Here is a 27,969-nt window from a genome sequence, read left to right on the forward strand (position 1 = left end):
AAGGCTTTTGTATGAAGTATTAAATATATTTCAGTAAGCGTGTCCAATACTTTTTCCCTGTGCCATTTCTCATTATTACACATAATTTATGGACATCTATGGTTTGATTTCTTTGCATGTGTGGATTGGATGGGTTGTTGATATCTGGTGAAAATTTCATGTCAATAGTACCTTTAGAAGTATATTTACTTAGAACACTGGTGACGTGTTCAATACTTATTTCACCCGCTGTAAATGTCTCCGGATTAGGTTAATGTTGAGCTTGTTGAACTATGTTCAGTGGAGTGATGTCTGTGCAGGTGTGCCAGACAGCTTCGCTGCCAGACTAGGTTGGTGTTTTTTTAACCACTGAATGTATAAAAGATGTTTTTGCATTACATGGGGGTTATCAGTGGTATGATGAATCCTCATTTGTTTTTAGGTAGAAACATGTTCTAATTACATTAAATGTAAACCTTGACAGGTTGATGCTAGCTATGTGATCATGCCCCTTGAACAGCATCATTGTGTGTGAGAGCACCATTTTCCATTGGCGAGATACGTCAGTCTTTAGAGTTAGATTTAACTTGTCATTTTAAGCATGCAGTTACTGACTATATGATTATGGCATGTAATGAAAGGTTAACTGGAAGGTTAGTAATCATGTGGCCTTAGTCCCTGGATACGTGACTTTCTAGATAGTCTCCTGCTGAGGTGTTCGGCTTCTCGAGGTCCAACTGGGAGCAGTGTGATTACAGGCTTAAAACTCATCTATCAGTGTTAGACCGATCATAAGTCACTTCTGCTTTACTGGGAATAACATGAAATTCATGTGACTTTAGCTAATGTTTACCATAAATACATTTCTATGGTGTGTGAGAAGAGGAGAGAGACTAGAATAATTAATTCTAAACTACTGTTGTGGTGTTCATCTTGAGCACCCATGAACTATTACATTGACCATTGCTAAAACCTCTACAGTGCACTAGCTTTCTGGTGCCTCTATACATTTTCATACATAACTAACTCAACAAAAAGTGAATCACCAAGACTTCTGCTAAGCTTCCTAACTACTGACAAACTACCTTCTATAACTGACTTTTGTTCATTCATCTCTGTTGTTTTGCTTTTTATTAAAATTATTTGACAAATTTTTTGTTTGTCTATAAGGGCACTGTTATGCTCAAAGAATAATGACATACCATTATATTGGAAGAACAGCTATTTCAAGCAAAACTGTTAGGGAAGGTGAAATGATATGGAAGCTGTTACACCAAGGTTACTGCTAAAGGTGGTATTCATTTAGCTGTTGAACCATTCACTTGGAGGTGAGACACTGAGGTCTGGAATAGTTCTTGGAGGCAGTAAAATGGAGATGGTGCACTACCATCATTGGCCAGAGGTCTCTTTCCTCTGGGTCACATTCATCAGCTCTAAGATAGCATTACTGTACAGTGTTCTCCCAGCATAAAAGTACAGAGCTGAGTGTCATAATTCAGTCTAGCACCCACACCAGACTAAATGTGTGGTCATTCAATCTGGTTAGAAAAACTCCAGCTTTTTCTATCTGCAATATTTAACACACGATGTGCATCAGATATAAATAGAAGAGAAACTGTCTTTCAAATTCTTATTCATTAATTATTTATTAATTAGTCACTGCCTTACAAAATGCAAACGCATGAGCAGAAAATAACATGGGCTATATTCTAGAATAAATAAATAGTTGAGGAAAAAGATTCCCTGCAGTAAAGTACTTCACTCTGGAACTTGAGGTACCTGGTGAAATTTGTCATTGATAGAAACAAAAGTAAAAGAAAGAACAGCTTGTTTATTAAGCTTTTCATGGACACCAAAATAGGATTGAAGGTTTTTTTTTTTAAATACAATTTTAAAAATGCCTATACTGAATCTATACTTTGCCAAAAAGGGAATTTCTCTGTTCATTAGCCATGAACTGGGCTGGTGAAGGATCATTGCTACTTTAGTGATTGAACAGAAGAACTAAGTTAAACAAACCAAAACAAAAGTGAAGCCTGACTGAACATACCAGTATCTGCAGGTACACAGAGTGGAGCGAGCTGAAACCAGCCCCATGAAGGCACCTGAGTCATGGCTCACTGCAAAAATTTAACTACTGGAGGAACGGAAAGATAAGTTGTTTGGTGCTACACAAAAGGTCAAAATATGAATGCATTCTTCCAGCATGGCAGTTTTCACTAAGAACTGAAACAACTCCATATAGAAGCACTAGTGTAAAAAAAAAAAAGAAGAAAATTCTATTTCAAGACCAAAAACATTGTTCATTTCTTCTTGTATTGAAATACTCAGATAATGATTAATGTTGGAATATGCTCATATTCCATTGTCTAAACAAAGAAAAACTCAATATACTGCAGATTTCATTTGGTTCCCTCAACAACAAGATAGTGTAAAGATTAGGTTCTAAACTAGGTCAGCCCTCTAAAATCATACTTACATGGAAAACAAAATCTGTAATTTGAGTCAAAGAACAGGAGAAGTCAAACAAAGCAAGAGAGGTTATTTATACAAATATTAAAAAAGAAAATTCATATTGACTCATAATTCAACCTCCTAAACTTTATCCGAAAAACAAACAAACAAAAAAGAGACGATTGACTCTATTTAAAATGAAAGACAATGCTTGATTGGCTGTCTGCAAACCTAATCATAAAACGGTCAGCTGAGACACAATCAAGACAAAAATAAACAAAACCCATCTTTAATCTTCAGTTTAAAATTAAAGAAATGGGTTTTTTTGGTCCTAATTTAAATCTCTTGATATAACCTCCAACTCATCTCCTGTAGTTTCTCCAATCATCACGCTTGGTTTGGACTCATAGGATACAACTCTCCTGCTCCAGTGTCACCATCACCTGCCCAGGATCCACCACCGCTGCTCCTGCCTTATACCTCCCTGCGATTGGCCAAGGCTTCTCTTCCTCCCCGTGCTCATTGGTCGGAGATTGAAATCCACTGTCGTCATGGTGTTGAGGCCCGGAGCCAGTGAAGGGCTGGCCCAGTTCCACATCAGAGTCCACGGCATATTCCACCAGTCCCTCGCCATCATCCTCCCCCAGCACTGCCGTGTCCAGCTCTTGAATCGCGCTTGCAACTGCAGAGTTCCTCACCAACACCTCCTTTACAGAGGTGATGGCCTTTATTTGCTCTCCCTCCTCTAAAGGGACCATCTCTCTGCTTAGCACCGACTCGCCCTCCTCTGAGAGGGGCACAACCACCTCCCGCACAGGACTGATCAGCTGACGGATCTCCTCCACACTTTCAGGCGAGCCTGGACTTTTCGGCGCTGTCTGCTGCGTAGGGGTAAGGGGCTGCCTGTGGAGATCCCCTGCTGTGGCCAGGGGCTTCTCCTGGAGCTCCTCTGCTAACTGCCTCTCGCTCTCCTCAGGAATCTCTTCCACCCCAGGCACTTCCATGCACGAGCCGTAAGGCACTGGTCCCATGCCATCCAGTTGGATCATGGAGACGATCTGCTTGTGTTTCCTGTTCGCTCCCCTGGTGTGCCCCTCTCCTCCTCCATACTGGCTGGCCCAGTCAATAGGGTTTTCCTCCAACAGGTTCAGGTTGGGGTCACTGTTGTTCAGCACCATACTGTCCCTGTATAGGTTGTGCCTCCTCTGGACAGCTGCTTCCTTCACCGCTAGACACGAGAGAACAAGGTTCAGCTCATTTAATGCATTAAGAGCAGATTTAGCCACAGACTATGATTTAGGCGCTGCAGAAATCGTCTTATTACATTGCTATAACAAGCTTTCTGTTCTGAAAGGGTTAATGCACTGTACTGAACTAAAAGGTCAGACTTACCGGTCATGATGTCTTTGGTGACAGAGTGCAGTATGACCTCCTCAAAGACATTCTCCACCAAAATGAAACGGGAGAAGTCCTCAAAGATGAGCTCTCTGAATCTAGGCAGGTCCTGAGAAGCAGAAAGGCAGAGCAGCTTCAGAACCACGGCGATGGCTTGCGCCACTGCCCGATTGGGCCCCAGTCCCCAGAACACTGTAGCGTTAAGATTGTTTTAAATCAGGGAGTGTTTTCTGCGGTGCTTTAGGGAAACTCGGCCCCGTACAGGTGACTTTGCTGAGAGTGAAAAGCAGCAACACAGAGGCGTGCGCAGGAGGAGCGCCTGCCGTACTTACAGCCGCGTAGGCTGGATAGAGCTGTTTCAGCATGTAGGGGACGATGAGCTGCAGAAGCGCTTCTTTAAAGAAGTTCTTGCGCACTGAGCTACTGTCATAGTCGTACTTCTGCAGGTGTGAACACAACGGGAACAAGAGAAAAACCCATATTTAAAACTAAGGGCAGGTTTCCCCAGGATTAATCCTGGTCTGGGAAAGCGGGTTAAAGTTTTATGGCTCACCTTCAGTACCCGGTCCTGACAGCACTGGACAGTCTTGTAGACCTGCTCTCTTGACTGTCCTTGAAGACTCTGGTGCAGCAGCTGCTCAAACGTGTACACGGCATTGTCCATTTGCTATAGCAGTAAGAAAAGTAGCCAGCTCATTTTTAAAATCATAAGGTATACAGTTAAACAGCCTTTATAACAAAGGTTTAAATGGCTCAATCTCTTGATCTCACTTGTGCACGTCAGTTTTCTTTTGCCTGCAGTACCGTTTACTGCCACACAATGTCAGTGTTGCCATATTCCCAACTGGGGCATTGCAATGTTGACTTTACTACTGCAACATGACCATTCATCCATAAAACACATTCTTAGTCGAGCCACTGTGAGCCACTACTGAGTCAAATATTAACAGCAGCCTTTTTAGTACCAAACTAATGCCACAAACACATGAATTAAACTGAATCGAACTCCCATTTAATCAATAACTAATTGAATAGAGGCTAAGAAAACGTTTAAAATCAATCAAGCAAAGCAGTTCTTAGAACCCAGACGGTGATGTTTGAGAGAGAAGGAGCTGAGCTAACCTCTCTCATGAGGATCTGAGCTCTCTGTGTGAACACAGAAGGGCTGGACACGTCAAACCTCTTCTGCAAGCCTTCCAGACTCAGCTGCTCCACCTTCTCGTAACAGCTCCGCATCTTCACGGGGTGGAAGGCCAGCATGGAGAGCCTCTCCATGTGCTGGAGGGAGAAGAAGAGGTGGCTACATCGAATTTGGTTCAGCTTCAGTTAAGGTTGGTGACAGACGGATGGGCAGGTTGGGCCGCAAGGTGTGCCAGCCATCGTGAAGTGGTCTCAGGGAAATTCCGAACACACTGCATTGGCTCATCTTCAGCTACCAACATCAAAAACTAATGTGCTGTGATTTAGCTGAGTAGGCTTCTGGTAAGTTAGTGGCAATGCTGAATTAAAAAAATACAAACAAACCCGCCCCCCCCCCCCCCGAAAAATCAACTCATATGAAGAATAAAGCTTTAGACAAAATGCAAAGTAGTACAGTGAACTGAATGAAGGTCTACCATAATTCTGCCATCAGTCTAATTCCTAGTTTTGTAACCAGATCCCGTGGGATCAGGCCCGTGGAGCCCAGTCCCCTCACCTTCCCCAGGGCCTCCGCGCCGCCATCATTGAGAGTGTTCTTGCTGAGGTCCACAAGTTCACGGAAGAGGACATCCCTGACCTCGTAGAAGCCTCTGCTCACTGGCTCCATCAGATCCTCCAGCATGGAGGTGATGTAGGGCTGCACACTGGTCCTAAGGACCTGCTCCAACCGCGTGTGCATCATTGCTGCAACCACAGCCACACACACACACCATTAAATCACACTAGCCACTATCGAAAACAGACAACACAGAAGTCATCCAGTGTCATCGTCTATTAATCATAACTGGTGTCAGTGAGGCTTTAGTCTGCTGGTAAAAGTCTGCTTTATTCTAGAAGATCTTCATCTCCAACAGATTTGTAAACATACAACCATTTTTAGGTGCAAAAGATTTTATGACCACCTTATGGAGGACACACAGAAAAAAGGCACAAGAGAGAATGATCAGATATATACACCTCAGATCACTGTATATCAGAACTGCCACATATAGGTAACCCAATAAATGAAGCCATGCAACAAACTGAACAGTACTTCAGTTTAACTGTAACATGATCTTCAATAAGCCGATTTCAGAACCTGCCACTCACTCCATGGGGCAAAAAAACCAAAACAAAACACCCTACCAAACAAAGAAGCCACCACCTCCATCTCACAGCAGCAGCTGCACGCACACCACATCACGCGCGCGGTACCCCTAGCAATTCCATCTGCGTGGCAGAGCCGGTAAACGAATCGTGCTGCCAGCGCTGCATGTGGAATGCAGCCCTTCCAGCACTGGGAGAGGAGAGGACAGAGGCTGTGCCAAGCTGAGGTACCGCTAGAGCAGTGACGGAGCGCTTTGCGGATGCAGGATGCGAGAGATGGGCAGACCCATCGAGTTTCGATGACTGTATACGATGACTAATGAGGAGAAGCCATTTGAAATATGCACGTCTTGGGGAAGCCTGCCAGGCACGGTGTAAAGCTGCATGCTAAAACCTTTACTAGCTCGGTGGCCATCAAACTTAATGGAAAATTATACCGACACTTGAAACGCTCCTATGTAATTTACCTTCAGTTTGCAACCTGTATTAGGAGAGGTCACATATTGCACTCCCTGTAAATGGCTGTAAAGCAAAGCCAAGGCTCCAGAGGAAGTCTCTACGTACCCCGGATCCTTCCATACACTTGCTCTTTGGAGGCGATGATCTGGTCCATGTCTTTGCGGAAAGCAGCATCCAGACTGGGGCGCTCTACCTCAGCGGCCTGGACCAGTGCCTCATACTGCACTTGTGTATGAGCAATCACCTGCCTGTACATGGCGTCCGAGATCTAGCAGGACACACCGCCACACGGATTAAAGGAGGACAGCTTTCAGGACTTACAAGACATTATCACAAGAACATGTTACAGACCAACACTGCACTCAATATGAGCAAACATATTTGTATACCTGACACATTTCAGAGACTGCCAGCACACACTGTGTTACTGTTGACAGTCTAATGAATTCTGGGAGATGTCAAGTGATGGTTACTTGAGGTTTTAACAGGGTCATAAATTACTGTCTATCACACAGCTGCAACCACAGCTTGCTTCAGTTGCATTTTCAAAGACCACACTGGAGACCTTTGCTTAGCTTCTCTGGAAACAGGAATACACGATGCTTTTCATCTTGCTGGAGGTTGGCTTTGCTGTGTATGTGTGTGTGGACCAGAACTGCAGGTTTGGCATGCTCAGTACTAACCAGCATCCAGTCCCTCTGCCTCTGGGGTAGCTTGCCCTTCAGACGCGGCCCAATCAGTGACCTGAGCTCCACGTACAGACTCTCCATCACGAGGTTTGCCAGAATCTACACATACGTACACACATACATGTTTGCGCATACACACAGACAGCGGCAGATAGACAAGAACGATTTTAAATGCGTTTGATATTTGGTATATGGCAGAAGTAATTTGGTATGGTATATTCAACAGGTACTTGGTGTATTCAACGGGTATAATAAACAGAATGCATTTGGCTTTAGTGAGAACATTAGAGGACTGGACTGCAGTACACTTTTGGTTTTGCATAGTTATCTCTGGACACTGCCAATTAACAAAAGGCCCAAGAACTTATCATAAAGTGGGAGACTGTTAAACTGTAAAACCAAAATGATGTTTGACTGTGCCACTATGGTTATCCACAAAAGAGGCATTTGGTCTACAGCAGGGCCTTCATCACAGACTTTGAAGCATTAGCAATAACAGACTCAAGCTTTGAAGTCTGCTGCCTACATCAGGGAGGGTGTGTGTGTGTGTGTGTGTGTGTGTGTGTGTGTGCGTGCGCGCGCATACGCACTCTCTGTGTTTAATGCAATGTTGCTCAAACACTGTGTGGCAAATAATAAGGCTCTAAAACATGGCAAACATTAAGTAACCCTAAATGTTACACTAAAGTACTATCATAAGATGTCTCAATCCTGCATAATGAACCAGTGGAGTCCTGTGTGACTACAGGCTGCAGGGAGGGACTGGCACATGGGTCTGATTTGTAATACAGATGTAAAGACAACTGTTCATCCTCTCTCTCTCACACACCCCTGCCCCCACGGCCCTTGTTAGTCAGCATTTCCTAGACCTGGCCAGATTTGTTATATGTAAAGCTGGAAATGAACTAGATCATTTCGGCGGAGGTAAACAGACGATCTCTCTGAGAGGACAGAGCATCTTCCACACAGGCTTCCACTTATTTACAGGAGCATTTTAAGATGGCAGTGAAGCAGGGGAGTGATCATTAGGAGCAGAGGACGGTGACAAGAGCAGGACAGAGGCCGGCACGCACACTCGTCCCTCTGCTGGACACACACGCGCGCACATGCAGCTCAAGCCTGCGGTACCAAAATAACAGGATTCAATCTTTTCCAATGTGAATATTTTGGTATTCACACACAGTAGCAGTGTATGGCAGACAAGGCAAATTTCACCAGGGACTGTGTGTAGAAACTGGCTGTCTGCAGCCCCCTCCCTTCTTTTACTTGCCCGGTTTCCATGGTAACATGGGGGCATAGCCAGGTGTGTGCCAAATCACACAGAACCAGACGTCCACGCCCAGCTGCAAAAGCAAAAACATTTCCAGCACCTTGCGCGTGTGTAGGTGTGTGTGTGGCCCATGAGACAGTAGAATTGATTGTTACCATGTACACTGAAGGGTGGGCATGTACACACACATCTCACACACACACTCTCTCTCTCAATGGGCACATTATTTGCAGCTTGCATTAACTCATAAAGATGTAGCAGAGATGGATGTTGGTGATGGTGCCACGTCACCACAGTCATCAGGGTGAGTTCCAAACACCACAGTGGCTAAAATAAACCGCTGTCTCTCGCGCGCGTTGCGTCTGTGCTGGTATGGTGGAGGTCCAAACACTGCGCAAATCTCATGGACTTTCGTTGCTTAAAACTAAATTTCAGTTTATCAGCTTTCCGAAGTACATAAATATTTAAACTTCTCAATCCAGACAAACAAGTTATATTGATCATATACCAGCACAAAAATACACATAATAGTTATTAAAGAATAATAGATATTATATGAGAGAAATAGTAATGACCCTCACTCTGAGTATTTTAGAGGTAACCAAATCAGAAGTGTGTAGGAGTAACGGACATCTGTTCTTGTTCAGATCTAATCTATCGTGCATTATATAGATAAATGATAGAAACAGCATCTTGACACCTGCCAAATATTTTTTTTTTTTACCTTTAGACTACTGCAACTCAGTATGTGAAAAAACACATATGAGCATCACAGTATAACTGCTGAGCCACGCTCTCGTCACGTGCGCTGGCCTGACTGCTAAACCTGGGTTTTATGGACGTGGATAGGGCCCTGTCCTGGCCAAGCACAGCTGATGCCAGCGAATGCCCATGTCCTGGCAGTGTACAGCATCCTGGGAAAAGGGGAGGGGTCAGCAGAGCAGAGGGTGGGACTTGTGTACATGAGAGCAAAGCCATAGCAGGCCATTACACACAGTGCAACCACAGAGCTGAAAATACCCCATGATGAACACGAGTTTCCCCAGGAAGATATGTGGAAAAGAAAAAGGAGCATAACTCAGAGAGAGCTGGTCACCTTCCCTTGACATGTGGTGCTCCACACACTGCACTCAAACACGTGCGTGCTTTCAGTTTGAATGGTAAGACTTGGAAAGATAGACTTAAAGGCCAAGCACAAGTCACACATCCTGTAGCCTGTAAATCGCATATCTAACAACACACTTGATCTCTAGCTGGCTTTTTCCTCTCTGGGTTCAGCATAATCAAGGGGTTAGAATGGCTCCCTGATGTTACAGCCCTGTACAGGAAGCAGAATACGCTTTAGCTATCTGTTACGAGAAAGACCAAGTGCTGAGAGAATGAACACCACTTGCTTATCTTGAATGCTTATTAGATTGTAAATATTTTTACAGCTTTTAATCTGCTGCAGGTCTTTTCCATTTTATCCTATTCACAGAATGCATCATAGTGCAGTTTAAAACCTGAAATCCTTCATCAGCTATTAGGCAGAGGGATTTCTACCATTTAATGATGTGAAGGCAAATCTGACCAACAATAAGCACAAGTGGCGAAAAATATGAGTATTGAGTTGAACAGACATATCTCAGCTGGGCTACTTATACATGTATGTTTTTGTGTTCAAGATTCAAGATTTTTATTGTCGTATTCACTGTAAAACCAGCAGTCACACTGTACAACGAAATTACTTGGCTAGTCCTCCAGGCACCAGCGAGTATACAAAGAAAAACGTGGTAATCTGAGAAAACCGAGAAGGAATAAGACACAAGACGTGCGTATGACTAGCTGTAGTGCAAACGTCAAACGAGACGAAGCAAATGTTGTACGTATTAATTATAGGAGGCCAATAATGCTTAATACTCCTTAGTAGTCAAACGAGCAGAGAACTGCAGTCATGAAAGTGCAATATGCAATATTAATGTATAGTTTTGCCATTTTAGTCACAGCAGCAGCATGTGAATGTGCGTCATTGTATGTGGGCAGTGGTATCAGTGGGGGAAGCGGAAAGCTTGGGAGTAAACGCTACGTTAGCCTCCTCGTTGTGCACGTCCCACTCCTGCACAGCCTGCCTGATTTAAGGAGTGGGACGAGGCTGTGTTGGAGGTGTGCATTGTCCACGATGATGATGATGATGATGATGATGATGATGATGATGATGATGATGATGATGATAATGATGTGGGGTGTGTCTGATTTGCTCTACTGCGAGGAAAACAGAAGCACAGGGTAAGAGAGGACTGCAGGCACACCTGTGTTGAGTGAGGGCTATGCCCCACTGTGCTCCAGCTCCCAAAACACAGGCTGGATTCTCCACCCTGGCCAGCAGGGCAGGAGGGAGAGGGATGCATGGAAGCCACTCCTTCACTTCCTCCCCCCCTCAGCAAGGCTCTCCAACGCACACTCTCGCACTGGGTTTTCCCCCCTTTACCACTAATTTAGCTTTTCTTCCATTCCTTCCACGTTTGGCTTTTAGCAGACGCTCTCTTTTCCAGAGTGACTTACAAAAGTGATCTCTCGTCCACTCGCAAAATGTGTCCTAGCCAGTAGGGTAGGTTAGAGTTCAAGAGACCATTGAACTAGAATACTGCTGAAATACTGGAATCAATGCTGATACTCAGAAAAAGATATGCAAAATAAGCATGAGCTCTATATGAGACAATGAGAAGTGCAATAACAAACAATTCCAAACAATAAGTGCTCGAGTTTCATTTACTCAACATTAGTATGAAATTTCATAGGTGCAGGATCAATGGTCATTAAAATATTCCACAAATATCTGCTGAGACACAAATAGCACCATTCCTGCTATTAGAACACTGGGCTTTGACTGGGGCTTCAATTCCTCTTCATTCTTCCTCGACTGACCTCTGTACACTGAGGGAATAACTTTTTGATGACCCTCATAGACCTTGTGTGGACTGCAGGCTGTTATTGGGGAACTCACTCGTGCTGCATCTCCACACATCATGTCCCAGGTGCCGTAGTGTCCCTTGCCTTGCCTGTAGAGTCGTATGGAGTCTGTAAAAGTTGGCGTCAGCACCCTGTTCTCCTCTGGTAGACCTATCGGTTCAGGAGAAAACAGTTATTCACAGCGACAATGAGGACAATGAAGATGATGATGTTGATGGAGATGGCAATTCGCTGGTCCAAAGTTGGACCTAAAAACAACTCTAGACATTATAAGAAAGGCTTAAATTACAAAGGTCATTATCCTGTCCTCTGGTAATACTCCCATACACTCTGCAAATCTAAGGACATCCAGCTAAACTTCTGCAGTGCATACCAGTCAAGTCAGAACTGGATTAACAGACTACCAGGTTTAGATTCTCACCGCCACTCTGATGGCAGAAAAACAGGATACTGGAGTGCACTCAGGGAAATGCTCGAAATAGTTACCCTTTGGCTACCTCTCAAAGAAGCTCCAAGACGCACCCGTCATAAGCTTAAATAACGCTTTTGACCATAGTACCCCAGACCATTTAAGGTCTAGTCTCTGCATGGCTATGCTGTCTGTGTAATTACGAGAGGCTCCATGATCAGAAGCCCTACTGATATAAGATGTACATAATATTATCCATGCCAAAGAAATGTACAGCACACAGAATTCTTTCTTAAACAGTCTCACTGAAGAACAACATTCACTGTGTCATTTGAATCCTACTTGTATATGATGGTGAATGACCTTTTAGAAAGTCTCTCTCACACACACACACAGAGATAGACATAGTGGAAAATGACTGAGCTCACCGGAAAGCCTGGTGCTAGAGAGTGCATTTGTGTGTGCAAGTGAGTGTTTTGTGTTGTGAAAACATTCACATATTTGTGTGTATTTAAACACTGGACCCGAGAGTCCTTGTGGCAATAAGATTTACTACTGGCATGTGTTTCAGGGTCTCTGGACAAAGACAGGAAGTGAGCATACAGATGGTTAAATGAAGGAAGAGAGCAGGTTTCAAGCCTTACTGGAGCAGGAAACATTTTTAAACTGAGAGAGAGCATGTGTGTGTGAGGGAGAGAACAAGGGAGAAAGGAAGCATTTAGGAAGAGAGAGAGTTTTTCTTGGCTGTAGCCTCATGAGAACAAACTGGGAGCATTTGGCAGCAGTCTGAGAAATTCCCTCTAATCCCAAGCACACTTACAAACAATAAGCTATAACCAGCAATGCCCTCATCTGTAGGAACACCTTAAACAGAATGCAACCATTATGTTGCTCTCATGAATGTGGAAAGTCCATCAAAAGATCTGTCATTACACTGGCCCATTTAAGCCAAAGCAAAGTGGGTTTGATTTGTTTGTGTGTGCGCGCACGTGTGTGTGTGTGTGTTCGTGGATGAGACGCCCTCCTGTTTGAGAGAAGAAGATCAGTCTGCAGATTAACCCCACTACAGCAGACGGGGCAGGCGGTGTGTGAATGGAGCAAGGCAGGGTAAAAATAGAGCATGTGGTAGTGTTTACGGTCGGCCTCTGGGCCTGACACGCCTCACTCTGGCACGGGCTGGATCAGCGGATAACTGGGCCTCCTGGAATGGCCCGTTCCCAGGGATATGTATGTGTGGATGTAGTTAGAGGCAGCCTGTTCAGTGGAACACTCCCTACTCAGTGTATAACTGCAGGGCTTATATGCCCAGTCACACTGTGTGACCATGTGCTTAAAAAACAGCAAAGAAAGGGTGCCATTTTCTATGCTGGATTTTCAAGTGAGATGGTAAAGTTTCAAATAGCTTCACTTGGTATTCATTAACAGCTATATTACCATTATATCACAGACCACCATCAACCCAGCAATGATACTGACAGTCAGTGGCACTGCTGGGAGAAGAATAGTTTACCATCCAGCCAGCAGTGATCCTTGGTACAGGGTAGAGCTTGCCTAACAGATCTACGTCATAATAACAATTGCAGACAATCTTAATGTACACACAGACAGACAGAAATATACAGACAGAGAGAGACAATTTTACAGTGCCAGGCTGTGGTACTCTGGGCAGGCAGGAGAGGACGAGACAGGCAGGGGTGTGACAGGCCCCAGGGATGGATGGGGCCCAGAAGGCCAACGCTTTGCCAGAGCAGTTGGGGCTGATGTCACTATTCGCTATTTTAGGGAGTGCATTTCATAACTTGTGAACTCACAATAATGGCACCCCAGCCACACATCAATTCTGACACAAACTACACACACACACACACACTTCTGCCCTGATATGAGTGGAAGTGCTAGGGGAGGGGAAGCCTTCTCCGTGCTGGAATAAAGGCACGGCCTGACCTGGCTCCGTACATCAGCACTTACTGCCACGCACACCATGAAAGAATACCATCACCACACACACACCAAAGACCTTTGTATCCTGCGGAAGGGGCACACCCCCTTGCTCTGTTTTTAGCTGTGATGAGATTTGAACACAGGATTTTGGAACTGTACTGACACTTTTTGTTATCTCTGGTGAGAAGGAGAAATCATTTTCCAACACAAAGCCATCAGCTTCCTGGCTGGTGCCGTGTCGCTCAGTAACGAGGTGTGGCTGAAGTGTCTGTCATTCGAGTTCACTCATCTGGCTGCCACTGGTACTGCTAAATCCATGAAGTTTAGGAACAAATAAGCATCAATAGCAATTTAAAGAACTCTTGTTGCTTTGGTTGAGGTTGTAGGTGCAGAATGAATGTACCTTACACTGGTAAATAATAATAACCCTCTTAACCAAAGACCAACAGGACTGGCTGTATATCCACAGCTTTGTATGATGCTGGACTTCAATTGCTCTTTATCACTTAGTCAGGTACAAACTTTCTTGCACACAGTTTCATGCAAAAGCTGTTTAATTTAAAGATAAGCAACATAATTTGGCTTTAAGATTAGACAGAGTCACTCTGTGTCTTTTGCAAGGTCTACTTGTAGATGCTTCAGCAGCAGAGAAACAGTTTATGTTCAAAATAATCCTACCACTTTCCCCTGAGCCATGAATAAGCGGAGTGACATTCCCACACACTCAAAGAGTACAATCTGCCCAGATGTCTGATCACTGGCGCCCGCAAGTTGAGAACTCAGCCCGCAGCTGGAGATGCAGCCCAGCTTGGCTCGCAGCTGGAGACGCAGCCACCTGGACTAGCAGCATGGCTCGGTTCGCAGCTGGACAAGCGGCTCGGCTTGCAGCCGGGCTTGCAGGCAGCTCGGCTCGCAGCTTGGCTCGCAGCTGGACTAGCAGCTCGGTTCATAGCTGGAGGTGTAACTTGGCTTGAAGATGTAATGAAGAAAAGTGACATAAAACAAAAATGGATGCTAAATTAGCTATATGTATCTTCAATGTTTTGGCCTATTAACACATTTCAGAATAATTTGCCTACAGAAAATACTCTTCGTATTCTCCTTTTGATAACACACAAGTTACAAAATGTGCAAAATAACTAGCCCTGTGCATTAATGTACCCATGCAATCTCCATTCTCCCCAAAATGCTTTCAGGCTTGGTAAAAAAAAAATAAAAAATCACCTTGCTAGTGCTATATGAGCCTATTTGCATTAACGTTGTCCTGCATTTTGCACCATTAGGTAAAAATACCCCAAACTGCATATTCTTTCAGGCAATCCCACAAGACAAACTATTTTGCTCATCTGAAAAGCGCAATGCTCTATAGATCCTTGCAGAACATCAGTGTGAAGTCTTTGGCAGGTATCATCAGGATTGCACATGTTTTTACACATGCAAACCTTTACTAAATTAGGGCCCTTGAGCTAGAAACCCAGATCAGTGTTGTACACTATAGATGCTGATTCAGAATCCCAACTCTATGTTTCCATTCTCGTACTGGGGTTGAATGGGTCAGAAGAGCAGGGAAGAGCAGGTTTACACGTGCTCTCTTTAGAGCGGGACTGAGAGCAAACAGGTAGCGAGGGATTAGAAGGAACAAATAAAGAACAAACTCTTTAGCCTTAGATATAGTTGCAGTAATGCAGATTTTTTGGGATTTCACCGAGTGAAAAGGAAAAAAAGAAAGCCTAATCTTAAACTGAATTCTGAAAATGTGACGTTCTGAAAAAGCGATTCTTGTCTACACAGTTAGGATGATGTGCTAAATTCAGTGAAGACACTGTGGCTTCAGTGAAGACACTGTCCATATTTTCATGAACCTCAGCCAAAGCTTCTCAATAGTTAGAAAAAAATATAATTGACCTGATTTATTTAATGGAATTAGGGGTATTATATCAAATCTCATATAGAATACCACTTCAAAAACACTGTCACAATCCCTGGTTGTGAAGCATGTCATCACCTTTTGATAAGTGCTGTATCTGATATGCTCTCATGTCTAGGCCCTACTTACAGTGGAGTGAAAAAGTGTTTGCCCCCTTCCTGATATCTTCGTTTTTTGCATGTTTCAGATCATCAAACAAATTTAAATATTAGACAAAGATAACACAAGTAAACACAAAATGCAGTTTTTAAATGAAGGTTTTTATTAAGCCCCAAAAAAAAGCCCAAACCCACATGGCCCTTTGTGAAAAAGTGATTGCACCCACCCCCCCTTAAAACATAAATTAACTGTGGTTTATCACATGTTTGGAAAGCTGGGTTCAATTTCTCTAGCCACACCCAGGCCTGATTACTGCCACACCTGGTCTCGATTAAGAAATCACTTAAATAGGACCTGCCTGAAAGTGAAGTAGACAGAAAAGATCCTCAAAAGATAGACAGTATGCTGTGGTCCAAACAAATGAGATACAAAGTAATTGAGATCTATCAGTCTGGAAAGGGTTATAAAGCCGTTTCTAAAGCTTTGGGACTCCAGCCAACCCCAGCGAGAGCCATTATCTACAAATGGCCAAAACATGGAACAGTGGTGAACCTTCCCAGGAGTGGCTGGCCGGCCAAAATTACCCCAGCGACGAATCATCCAAGAGGTCACAAAAGAACCCACAACATCATCCAAAGAACTGCAGGCCTCACTTGCCTCAGTTAAGGAGTCAGTTCATGACTCCACCATAAGAAAGAGACGGGCAAAAATGGCTTGCAGAGCAGAGTTTCAAGACGAAAACCACTGCTGAGCAAAAAGAACATAAAGGCTCGTTTATGATTTGCCAGAAAATATCTTGATGATCCCCAAGACTTTTGGGAAAATACTCTGTGGACTGACGAGGCAAAAGCTGAATTTTTTGGAAGGTGTATGTCCCATTACATCTGGCGTAAAAGTAACAGCATTTCAGAAATGGAACATCATACCAAAATATATGATGGTGAGAATGTGTTGGTCTGGGGCTGTTTTACTGCTTCAGGGCCTGGAAGACTTGCTGTGATAAATGGAACCATGAATTCTGCTGTCTACCAAAAAGTCCTAAAGGAGAATATCTGGCCATCTGTGTGTGACCTCAAACTGAAGCGCACTTGGGTTCTGCAGCAGGACAATGATCCAAAACACACCAGCAAGTCCACCTCTGTATGGCTATGGAGTGGCCTAGTCAAAGTCCTGACCTGAATCTGAGATGATGTGGCATGGCCTTTAAAGGCAGTTCATGCTCAAAAACCCTCCAATGTGGCTGAATTGCAACAATTCTGCAAAGATGAGTGGGCCAAAATTCCTCCACAGCTCTGTAAAAGACTCATTGCCAGTTATTGCAAACTCTTGATTGTAGTTGCTGCTAAGGGTGGCTGAACCAGTTATTAGGTTTATGGGGCAATCACTTTTTCACACAGGGCCACGTAGGTTTGGATTTTTTTTTTTCCCTTAATAACAAAAACCTTCATTTAAAACCTGCATTGTGTTTACTTTTCCTTTGTTTGATCTGAAACATTTAAATGTGACAAACATGCAAAAAAAAAAAGAAGATATCAGGAAGGGGGCAAACACCACTGTAAATCACCTGGGATCTGTCATAGTGTACGATAGGCAAACCCTGAAGAGCGGTTTGATCAGTATTCGCCTGATCAACACTGTGTGCTTAGGAATGAAGCTGTACTTTTATACATGTGAATACATGTCTGCTCCTGTCATTTTAAAACTGCTCTGTGAATAAAACTTCCCTTTCTGTAGTACTCCCTTATCCAAGCAGGATATAAGGGGCCCTTCAGAAACCGATCCTCAGAAAAAAAGGCCACATGCATGATCACAAAAGCACAAAAGCAACGATGACAACCAAAAAAACAAGGTGTGTCAATTCACAGCAAATCCACGTCACTGAGGAATGAGAGACATGGAAAAAATGTAAGTAATTGCTAACAAGCTGCAAAAAGCCAAATAAAACAAGCAATGCTGCAAATGTAGTTGGTCGTTTCGGTGACGCAGATGACTCTGTTACAAATGTTACTAAATGAAAGATTCCCTTATACGGCATTAGCAGGCCTGACAAGGCCACAGTGCAGAGGTGCTTTAGCTGAAACCGCACTGACACGACTGCATCTCAGACAGTTGCATCAGACAGCCGAGCAACAGACATGCCCACAGACTGTTAGGAATATGGCCAGCAAAGCAGAAAGACTCAAGTAAAGCCATGCAGCAGACCTTGACGTGAGGCTCTTCTACCTGGCGTGCTAAGGGGACAGCCTAACCTGTATGGTGCGTAAGGCCTGAAGCCAGGACTACTGTAATGTTGAACACACACTGCCAGGCCAGTTAGACTTCAGAGATCTGCAGCATGTGTAAGCCAGGCAAGAAAAAACAAATTCCTCTGAGCTTTCTCACCTTCTCCGACTACTCATTTTAATGGCATCCAAGTTCTCCCGCAGAGACACACATTCACACACCCACCCACTCGCCCACACACACCCACCCACCCAGCCAGCCACGCACCCACCCAGCCTTGTTTTGAACAATGGCAGTAGTGCAAAAGAGAGGTGATTACAGAGGGTGTAGCTGTGTAGCTGTGACAGTAATAGCTTAAAAGAGGTGTATTGGGCGGATCTCAGTGCTCAACTCTGTCTTTCTCTCTCTCGCTGTAGAAACAAAGGAAGATAAATGGGCAAGAGTGCAAGCACAAGCCTTTATAGCCCAGTTCCTCAGAGGCTAGAAGGGCGGGGGCCGAACCGTTCGACAGCAGAGGCAGGGGTGTCCTTAGTGTGCCAGATGTACAACATCACAAATGATTTGATATCTGTTTCCAAGCACTTGGAGGATTGTGTAATTATGCTGTGATACGGTGTGCAGGCGTAGTGTGCCCGCGCACAGTGCCTCACCGCTGTTGGCATGCCGGACGCAGTCCTGGAAGACAGCAAGCCACTTCTGCTGCTCCTTCTCAGTCCTGACGGAGAAGTAGTGATGCCGTGCGTAGGGGTGCCACAGGACGAGCAGGAAGGGGGAGGCACACTTCAGAAAGGGCGAGTCGCCTGCCTTCGCCCTCACACCTACCAACCAGCACAGAGCACACATTTACTGGACACCTAAGGACTGGGACGCCATCACTTTATCCAACCACTGCAGTCATATGAAATAGACTATGGACACCTCAAGCTGTCTTCGAATGCTATAAAAACATCTTGTCACTTCCTGGACAGAGGAGGCATTTGAACAGCCAGCAAGTTTAAAAAAAAGTCATACAAAATACACAAGTTTTATATGAAAGCTACAGTAGAAATAAAAAATGGTACATCATCATTAATGGTTACACAATACCCATTTTAAACTTAGAAACTTAACGGTAGTTTAACAGTTACAAAAAACTTTGCTGTTCTTATAGAAGTAGGTAGTGAAATCTATAAGACACCACTCTGGAAGGTGATCAGCCAATCTGAGTAGACCTACACCTTAGAACAATGTCTGCACTTCAAGAATCAAAAGGTTACTGTTTGCTTCTTGCTATTCGAGTAAAGCGCCACCACACTGAGCAGGGGGGCAGAGAGAACACACATCATATGCAACAAAAAAAAAACGTATCAATAGTCTAATGAAAATTCTACATGCTAATACGTTTTGATCAAAAACCTCCAGTGTCTCAGTTTTACAGTGGTCAGCAATGTTATTCTCGCCGATGATGCATGTGATAAATGAGGCAATATCACATGTAATTTAACAGTATTCATCATTCTTTCTCTATCTGTTTTCTAATTCTCCTCCCCTCTTCGCTCCTGGCGACGACCGTTCCCTTACCAGGCAGAGAGTGGCTGAGCAACTCCAGATACTCCTGCATGGAACTCAGGACTTTGTACCCAGCACAGCTGATCACACCTTTGGGATGGAGGCCTCTGTCATGGGCCTGAGGAAGACGATGACGAGGTTTAGATTCACACCGCAGCCACAAGCTTAGAGGCTAATCCTCCAGGACACCGTTATCTGCACTCCACTTCAGAACCACTCAAAAACACCAGACGACATCTAAAGCACTAGGGTTCCAAACGTATGCGGTGCTTTGAGCCAATCGGATTCTGCTGCGCTCACTTCCTACTGAAACTGGAAAGGAGTCTAAAAAACATGTAAAGTGCAGTCATACTACAAATACTGGAAGATTCAGGTGGCACCAGTCAAATTCAGATGTGCGGAATTTGAAAGTTCCAGTGAGGGGGGTTTCTTTTCGGGCCCTAAAGGTGCCTCATTGCGCAGGTGAGATGTGTGTGGCAGGTGACAAAGCAGCAGCTGTGCTTGCCACTGTCCTCACCAACTTGTTTTCATAGTAACTGATGTTGTAAGAGTCAGCCACGTAGATGAAGCGATTCCGCCATTTCTTGTTCTCCTCCAGATACTGAAACAGGTCTCCAGAGAAGATGGACTTGTCCTGTAGTGGATCCTGAAAAAGAAAAATTAAAAAAAATTTTTTTTTAAATCACAAAACCATCCACTGAATCTTAATATAAATGAGAAAAGGATTCTGAAGCTGAACAAAGGAGAAAGGATGAGAGTGTTATACAGACAAACAGTGTTACGCAGCTGCTAGCCATGTCTATAACAACAAGACCACAGGGCCTGGTACACAAACAGCATACAACCTTTCTTCATCTTCTTTCACTTTTGTTATATCTTTTCATTCTCTTTACGCTTTGTGGAGTCCACAGCTTCAGTCAATGAGACGTGGGGCTGTGCTGGTCGCCTGCCAGCTTCAGCAACCGGACGCCCTTTGAGATCATACCGTACTGGGCCCAAGTGCATTTCATACTTCAGTGACAGAGGTATGTGCTCAGACCTCAGGATCCTTGTGAAGTGTTTACCAAACCAAACCCCACCCACATCGCTGCTTCATTTCTTCCTAGAGCTCAAATAACTTCCCAGGTGTCATTTGTAGAAAGGAAGGAAGTGCAGGAGAGAGCAGCGCAGAGGCTCCTGAAGTCAGCTGGGCCTCACAACATGTTGGTTTACAGCACTTTGGAATGAAGGCATTAAAGAATCTGTGTGCTGAAACTGAAGAGCTGAAACCAGCAACAGCCAATGCCTGGCTTCAGCTTTTAAGCTGAAGCGTAAGAGTAATTTGGTTGTACCACACCGTGTTATGCCTTCATAGCAACTGTGAACACATTCATTGTTAGTCCTGCAGCAACCAAATACAACATCCCCGTATTTCGTATGTTCCCTGCTAGGGACCTCAGCACTGTCTGCAAGATGCCTTTATAACTTAACATGCTTGCATACCACAAAGCAGAGTTCTAAGATTCCTCAAATGCTGTGTGCACTTAATAGACCTAATAGAAAGACACTTTATCTCCAGATTAAGTTTTAATGTCCAATTTGAGGGTTGAGTTAACTCTTGAGTTAACGTGATGACGGGTCATATGTGGAGACTGGAGCCCAGTTCCAGCAAACACCTCTCCATCAACACGCTGCACTAAGGGCATTGGAATCTGGGAACTTTGTCAGCTGCAAACCTATACACCCAGTCAACGTGTTGTAGAATGTGCCAGTGTTCATAGGCACATCTGCATTCCTGAGGCAGGCATGGCAGATGTTTATTTAATGTATGAAATGGCCACTGTGTTGCCTCCACTGGGCTGAGTGCAGTGGAGTTTGAATGTAGAATCTCATGGCTCTGCCAGTGAACAGGTGTCCCCGTTTCTCGGTGAGGTCTTTATGTGAGAACAGGAAAGAGGCAAATACCATGAGTTATAAGCATAATCTAGACAACCTGACAGCAAAAAGATGTATATGTGGTAAAAGAGTAGGATAGTGAATGAAAGACAGATTGAGTGAGGTAATCCACTAGACCATCCCAACAGCAAACGAGCAATATGGGAACGGCCAAGTCTTCTCTAGCAGTTCACTCAGAGCGATTCTGAGCGGAGCACATACGGGTGGAGAGATGAGGGCCGTGAGGTGGATGTGGAGTGTGGTGGAAGGCCTTACACTGCGGTGGAGGAGCTGGGACTGGCCACTCGCTCCCCCCTCGATCTCGAAGCGCACACTGTTAAAGAGCGCCACCGCATACTGCTGCTTGTACACCCTCCCGAACTCCTCCATCACTTGCCTGGTACATGCTGGAACACACACACAGTTAAACTGGGTTGGATAAGACCAAAGGTATAATCAAGATCCCAAGATCCACAAACACAGACAGTTCAAAAGTTACACATGCTGACTAGATGAAAAATAAAAGAATATTGTGTAACAATTTGTAAGTCAAGAAAAAGAGAGTGCAAATTGTACATTGGGCTTAAGATGTTCCTGTTTATCATCATGAGACTGAGTGGGACCCATTTCCCCAAACTGCAGGTGCATATCTGCCAACAATGTTCATTCATGCAGAAGCAAACAGTTTACACAAAGGAATGCAATAGTGAAAAAGTTACAATATCACAGGACATCTTGCTCAAGTGATCTAACCACTCAACTAAGAACTGCCCAATATACCAATTACTGAAAACAGCACTCAGTCTAAACACAGACGCACAGACTAAACACACTGCTGTAATTTGCTTTTGCTGGCCAGAAAATGATCTATTAACAGTCACAGAGGTACTGTAATTATACATGTGAATGTGTGTGATCATGTAAGTGTATGTGTGTGCCTGTATCGGTACATTGTGACACAGCCTCCAGGCAGTCTGAGTAGCTGGTATGTTTTCTATTGCTACACTGCAATAACCAATCTGGCAAAGGTAATATTCTTGATAGAATATAACCAATATAATTAGGGCTAAAATAATATATGATTTTAAAGGAGCAGTAAGTAATTTTTCCAATGATTCTTCTTCACATTATGAAACTACCCAGCACCTACTATACTAACACCAACCAGCAAGGATGCTTTAGAGATTGTGTAAAATGCCTTCATGAGAGGGGACTGGATCTATGGAGCAGAAACTGGTTCATTTGTGAACTACGAAGCAATTTCATTCTTCATCTCATGTGAGCAGCATATGATCATGAAATCATGCATGAGGTAATGATGATTAGACATCTAAGAACATGCCCATGCACAGACAGGAGAGCAGTAAAGATGAGGTGTGGGATTAATCTAGGCAAAACAAGGCCTGGAGGTGCATGAGCTACACATGAGAGTCTAAGATTATAAATTTGATAGAATTTGAATATAATTTCCTTAGAGTGCTACTTATATAACTGTTAAAACCGGTTTCTATTCAAATAGCAAACAAACATAAAAAATGACTGTTTTGATATGGTGTACGTCAGAACACTTAGTCCACTTCAGTATAATGAGCAGCTTGATAGGAACAACTATTTGTAAAGGTTTTTCCTGGAATACTGGTAAGATGTACTTTTTATGTTGTGTGTGTGTGTGTGTGTGTGTATATAAGAATGGAAAGGAATAGACTGTTAACAGAGGAAGAGAAGTCCATATCCTTTTCTGTGTCCTGACTGCTAAAGTGACATTCTCCAGTGACAAACAATGGTACTTTGCAGTGTACTTTTCTAAACATTTTATTGTGTTATATTTTAGGCAACAAGGTCTGAAACAAAATAACTTTTGCTTCAGACCCTGTTGCCTAAAATATAACACAATAAAATGCTTATAAAACAATATGAACAGAGCCAGAAGACAGAGTCCTCATCACAGAAACACACACACAAACTTACAGTACAGTCACATGCCCTTTCCTTCTGTGTGTGTGTGTGTGTGTGTGTGTGTGTGTGGTTATGTGGACGTTTGTTTGCATAACCAGTGCAGAATAGTGTGCGTGTATGCAGGTAGAGCTCATCATAATTACTCTGCAAATTCTTAGGAAAGTAAACAGCTGAAGTCAAGGACACTGGAGACAGAGTCACCCAAATCCACAGACAGGAGACGGATTTACCCAAATCCACAGACAGGAGACGGATTTACCCAAATCCACAGACAGGAGACGGATTTACCCAAATCCACAGACAGGAGACGGATTTACCCAAATCCACAGACAGGAGACAGAGTCACCCAAATCCACAGACAGGAGACGGATTTACCCAAATCCACAGACAGGAGACGGATTTACCCAAATCCACAGACAGGAGACGGATTTACCCAAATCCACTATGAGGTGTCTGTCTAGGTGCAGCCATGGATAAGAGCAAGTAGCATGCTGTATGTACGGACGCACGGAGGAAGTGATTGCTGGGGCCAGCACAGGGATTTCCTCTAAGGTTCTGGAGTCCATGCTGTTGTCTGTGGATACCACTACACAGTTGCCACAAAATCCTCCTCCAACCTGCCACTCTGAGATCTCAGCGACTGGTAAACCTGAGACATTCACCTTTGCATTGTTTGAACATATGAATGTATGCAGGGCTGAATATCAAAATCTGACATCATTCTCAAGCTCGAATGCACTCTCCACCCATTTTATTTGAAACCTCCACCTTGCCCCTACACTTACTCACTACTGGAGAGATGGAGGTTGCAAGATGTGCATGGCAACAGATTAGGCTTTAGTCTAGCTGTGCTTATAATGGGTTTCCAGTAAATAAACGTTCCTAACAAAGTGAACAGACTTGACGGTGGACCTGGCTGTGTGTGGTGTGTGTGTGAGATGACTCAGCTGCCCAGTTTGTGATTCACTCAGGAGGGAATGTGCTTCGACAGCGAAGGTGTCCCTCATACCCATTTCTGGTGTCAGCACTATTCTAGCTAGGAACATGTTCTCTCTGCTCCACCATGTGTGGGCTGCGTAACGGTGGAGCAGGAGGGTGCCTGAGACAGAGAAGCAATCAAGGTGGGGACAGACTTTCCCAGCAGAGGAGAAGAGACACCAATGGTTAAAGGAGGTAGGGAGAGAGAGAGGGAGAGAGAGAGAGAGAGAGAGAGAGAGAGAGAGAGAGGGAGGGAAGAAGAGAGAGGGAAAGAAAGAGGAAAGGAGACCTCACTGTAGGGTGAAAACTGTGGTCGCTTCAGCATAGTCATTTTAAGGGCATGCTAGAACTCGTCTTCTCTCCCTCCGTCTACAGGCAAGTTTCTCTGATGTTGCTCAGTGTAAAAAGGAGATCTGCGGCTCTTAGCAGGAATTTCCTGTGATAATTCTGCCCTTTCAACCTAGTTACAACCTAGTTTCTGTCCAGCTGAGCCAGCTGAGCTATGCAGGATGAAAAGACTGAACCACCCTTATGGGAACTGCAGGTTAAAAAGACTAGAAAATCAAGAGTTCTCTTTAAAGCCTTCCACAGGTTTCTATACAGTCTGAAAAATACACTTTGTGTCCCTGTGTTGTGGATGATGGTTGTGCAAATATATTTTGTTCATTCTTATCAAAATATTAGCAATGATGATCAGAACAGGTAGCAGAAATAAATCCTCTAATAAACCCTGGTTTTAAAGTGTGTTGTGAGCATTCTGATATTACAATAAATTGAGGTATTCAAGTAATCCAACATATATAATTTTGGTCAAACTAATTCAAGCCAATCTTTAACCATGCCGCACTGATGTCTCAATCATGAGTTTTAATATATTACAAGGCATATCGATTATAATACATAAAGTGGTCACAATATCATATTTTTTCCCACATCACAGAGCCCAAATGAGAAATTTAGGAGTGGCACTTGCTTTGACAAAAACAGTAGTTTCATCGAACTCTCCAGTAAGAACTCAATCCATCGCCCTTAACATTTGTCATCACTGTGACTGCTTTGAATGCACTAGATACACTGCAAACCAAACTATATTAAAAAAAACAAACAAACCAAAAAAAACAGTCAAGTCAGGACATTCCTCTCAGTTACAATTTCCTATCTTATGAGACAGAGGAGAGGAAAAGATGCAGGAATGGGCAAAGGGCAGAAGAATAGAAAAATGATGACAAAAGGCAAAAAGATGAGCAAGAGAGAGAAGACAGAGATGGAAGAGTGAGAAAGAAACTAGCCTTGTCTTTCATTTACACCGAGACCCGTATTATGAAGCCCAGTGCCCAGATTACTGAACTCTGCTCCACTCATGACCTTCGTGTGAATGGCTGCAGTAATGTTAAATTCCAGCCATCTTTCCAGGGCATTCTCAGGGTTCTGGTGCACTCTAACCAGTTTTTTCTTTCTAAGATAAAAGAACTATCCTTAGAAGCACATTCTACACAGTTTTTATACAAAATTTGATTATAATGTCGGTAACGCCATCAATCGGTGGCTATAGAATAGCACAAATGTAGTAGCAAATTTAGTGCCATTTATCCTGCGTGTATACCACCATATCAAAACTGCAGAAACTTTCCCCCCCCCAAGAGGCTCTTGGGGACTTTGAAGATGACATGAGGCGAAACTGGTGTTTGTTTTAAGATGCATTTGATTTGAGAAAGTAAACTCAGAGAAGAGACTCAGTGCCACATATACAAACAGAATGAGCAATGGAGAGATCAGAAATGACTGGTTGCTGTCAAGTTACTTCCTATGTTTCAACCTTATGACCCTCTTCTGTAGTCAAGGATTCCACAGTGGTATGAGGCCAAAACAAACTGCACCTGTAAAACTGCATACTGTTCAGCAACAGCTTCAGTCTTTCAGTAGGAAAAGTACATATTTCATGTTCCTGAAGGATCTGTCCCAGAACCTCCACAGAGAAGTAAAACATGTCCCTGCAGGCAGAGGATCTGTCCGAGATGTGCGGGAGAATCAGCCCGCAGGAGACAGTCATGGGCCCCTTATTCACAGCTGCACTGGGACAGAGGCCTTTTCTCATCTAATACCATCTTAAATGGCAAGTTAAGATGGAATTAAGAGAAGGAGCTATAAAACAATTATCAGACATACAGTTAATGCCACTAGGGTTATCCACTGGTGGTTAAATTCAAAGCAGGCCCACAGTAGCTATTTGAAACCTGTCTACAGTACGTCCAAAGCATTCACACTGAACTCTTAGCTCGCATGATTTGAAACTTTCAGGTTTGGAAGACCTTGACTGCACAAAAAACTACAGGAGTAGATAATGTATGCACTGCAGATATATAACACCATGCTCCTAATTCAGTGCCAATAAAGATTTGTTCTAAAATGTTCGCATAATACAGCAACGAATAGCCTCTCAACAATCCATATCCGCGAGTAAACTAACAGACACCTTAAACCAGCTTACCTGTAATTATCCCTCGCCTTTCCTCATCCAAGTGGGTAGAAATCACATCCCCCATGGCAACAAGTAACCGTAACCAAAAAAGAAAAAAAACAAAAACAAAAACAGAATAGTCTTTTGAAAAAAAGAAAAGAACGGCAACTGGGGTGGGGGACTTAAAAAACACAAAATTTATTTGCACGTTTTCTCCTCGACACCTTCCGAGGAAACATCCCCAAAGCGATCCAACCAAATCAGGTCCCACGAGCCTGCGCTAACATCGGCTTTTGGCGAGGTTCTGCGTGCGCGAGACGGGAGGATAACGCAGGAACGCGTTCCTATTGTGACGCCGCGCGCTCAAACCCGTGCAAGAGCGCACTCATGTCTGAACTCCTCGTGAGAGTCTGTACTAGTCAGACGTGTTCAATGAGGGCGACACGACACTCAAGAGGGTGGGGACTCCAGAACTAAACAAACTTCAGTGCTGACCGAACAGCTACTGATTTACGCGCATAACCAATAAACATATATATATATATATATATTACTTGACGTGCGGTACCGGTGTAAATAGTATACTACCTCATACAGGGACCGGCAAAAGACACATTACATTACAAAACAAACAATATCCTAAACTAAACCATTTTTTTTCGTGTAGTTTACTAAGTAACCCAAACTAAAAGACGAATATTATAAAACATCAGATCACATTTAAGAGACATTCATTCCGAAATCCCTAAGTCCGAGACATTTGTTTCTCATCATTTGCTAGCTGGAATACAGGCAACATTTAAACGACATGAGAATTAAATACATCAAAGTTAGAAGGGAAGGAGGTGTTGGCTAAACTAAATTTAGAAATGGAATGCTGTGCTGTCCTCTTGTGGACACATTTGGTAACTGCGATTTAACGGTCAATCACTGTTATCTCGGAAGAAAACTAAACCTTGTGAAATGTTCTATAAAAAACTCATAAAAGAGCAGCATATAACCATGATACAAGTATTTGATCTGTATTCTTAAAAA

General features: G+C 43.6%; 1 protein-coding gene across 1 annotated transcript; it reads right to left on the reverse strand.

Annotated features, from left to right (window-relative positions):
• Window positions 1-1,790: 1,790 nt before the first annotated feature.
• On the reverse strand, window positions 1,791-27,331 carry niban2a (niban apoptosis regulator 2a). The gene is made up of 14 exons (XM_027003756.2): window positions 26,965-27,331; window positions 21,819-21,949; window positions 20,146-20,274; window positions 19,641-19,746; window positions 18,731-18,898; window positions 11,516-11,631; window positions 7,257-7,361; window positions 6,679-6,841; window positions 5,525-5,712; window positions 4,951-5,106; window positions 4,382-4,495; window positions 4,161-4,268; window positions 3,826-3,937; window positions 1,791-3,661 (listed from the first exon to the last, which is right to left on the reverse strand). Exons 1-14 carry the CDS (start codon window positions 27,017-27,019, stop codon window positions 2,838-2,840), a joined length of 2,475 nt encoding a protein of 824 aa, XP_026859557.2. The 5' UTR covers window positions 27,020-27,331; the 3' UTR covers window positions 1,791-2,837.
• Window positions 27,332-27,969: the final 638 nt, after the last annotated feature.

The sequence above is a fragment of the Electrophorus electricus genome, chromosome 6 (assembly GCF_013358815.1).
Source record: "Electrophorus electricus isolate fEleEle1 chromosome 6, fEleEle1.pri, whole genome shotgun sequence".
In the NCBI taxonomy this organism is placed as follows: Eukaryota; Metazoa; Chordata; class Actinopteri; order Gymnotiformes; family Gymnotidae; genus Electrophorus; species Electrophorus electricus.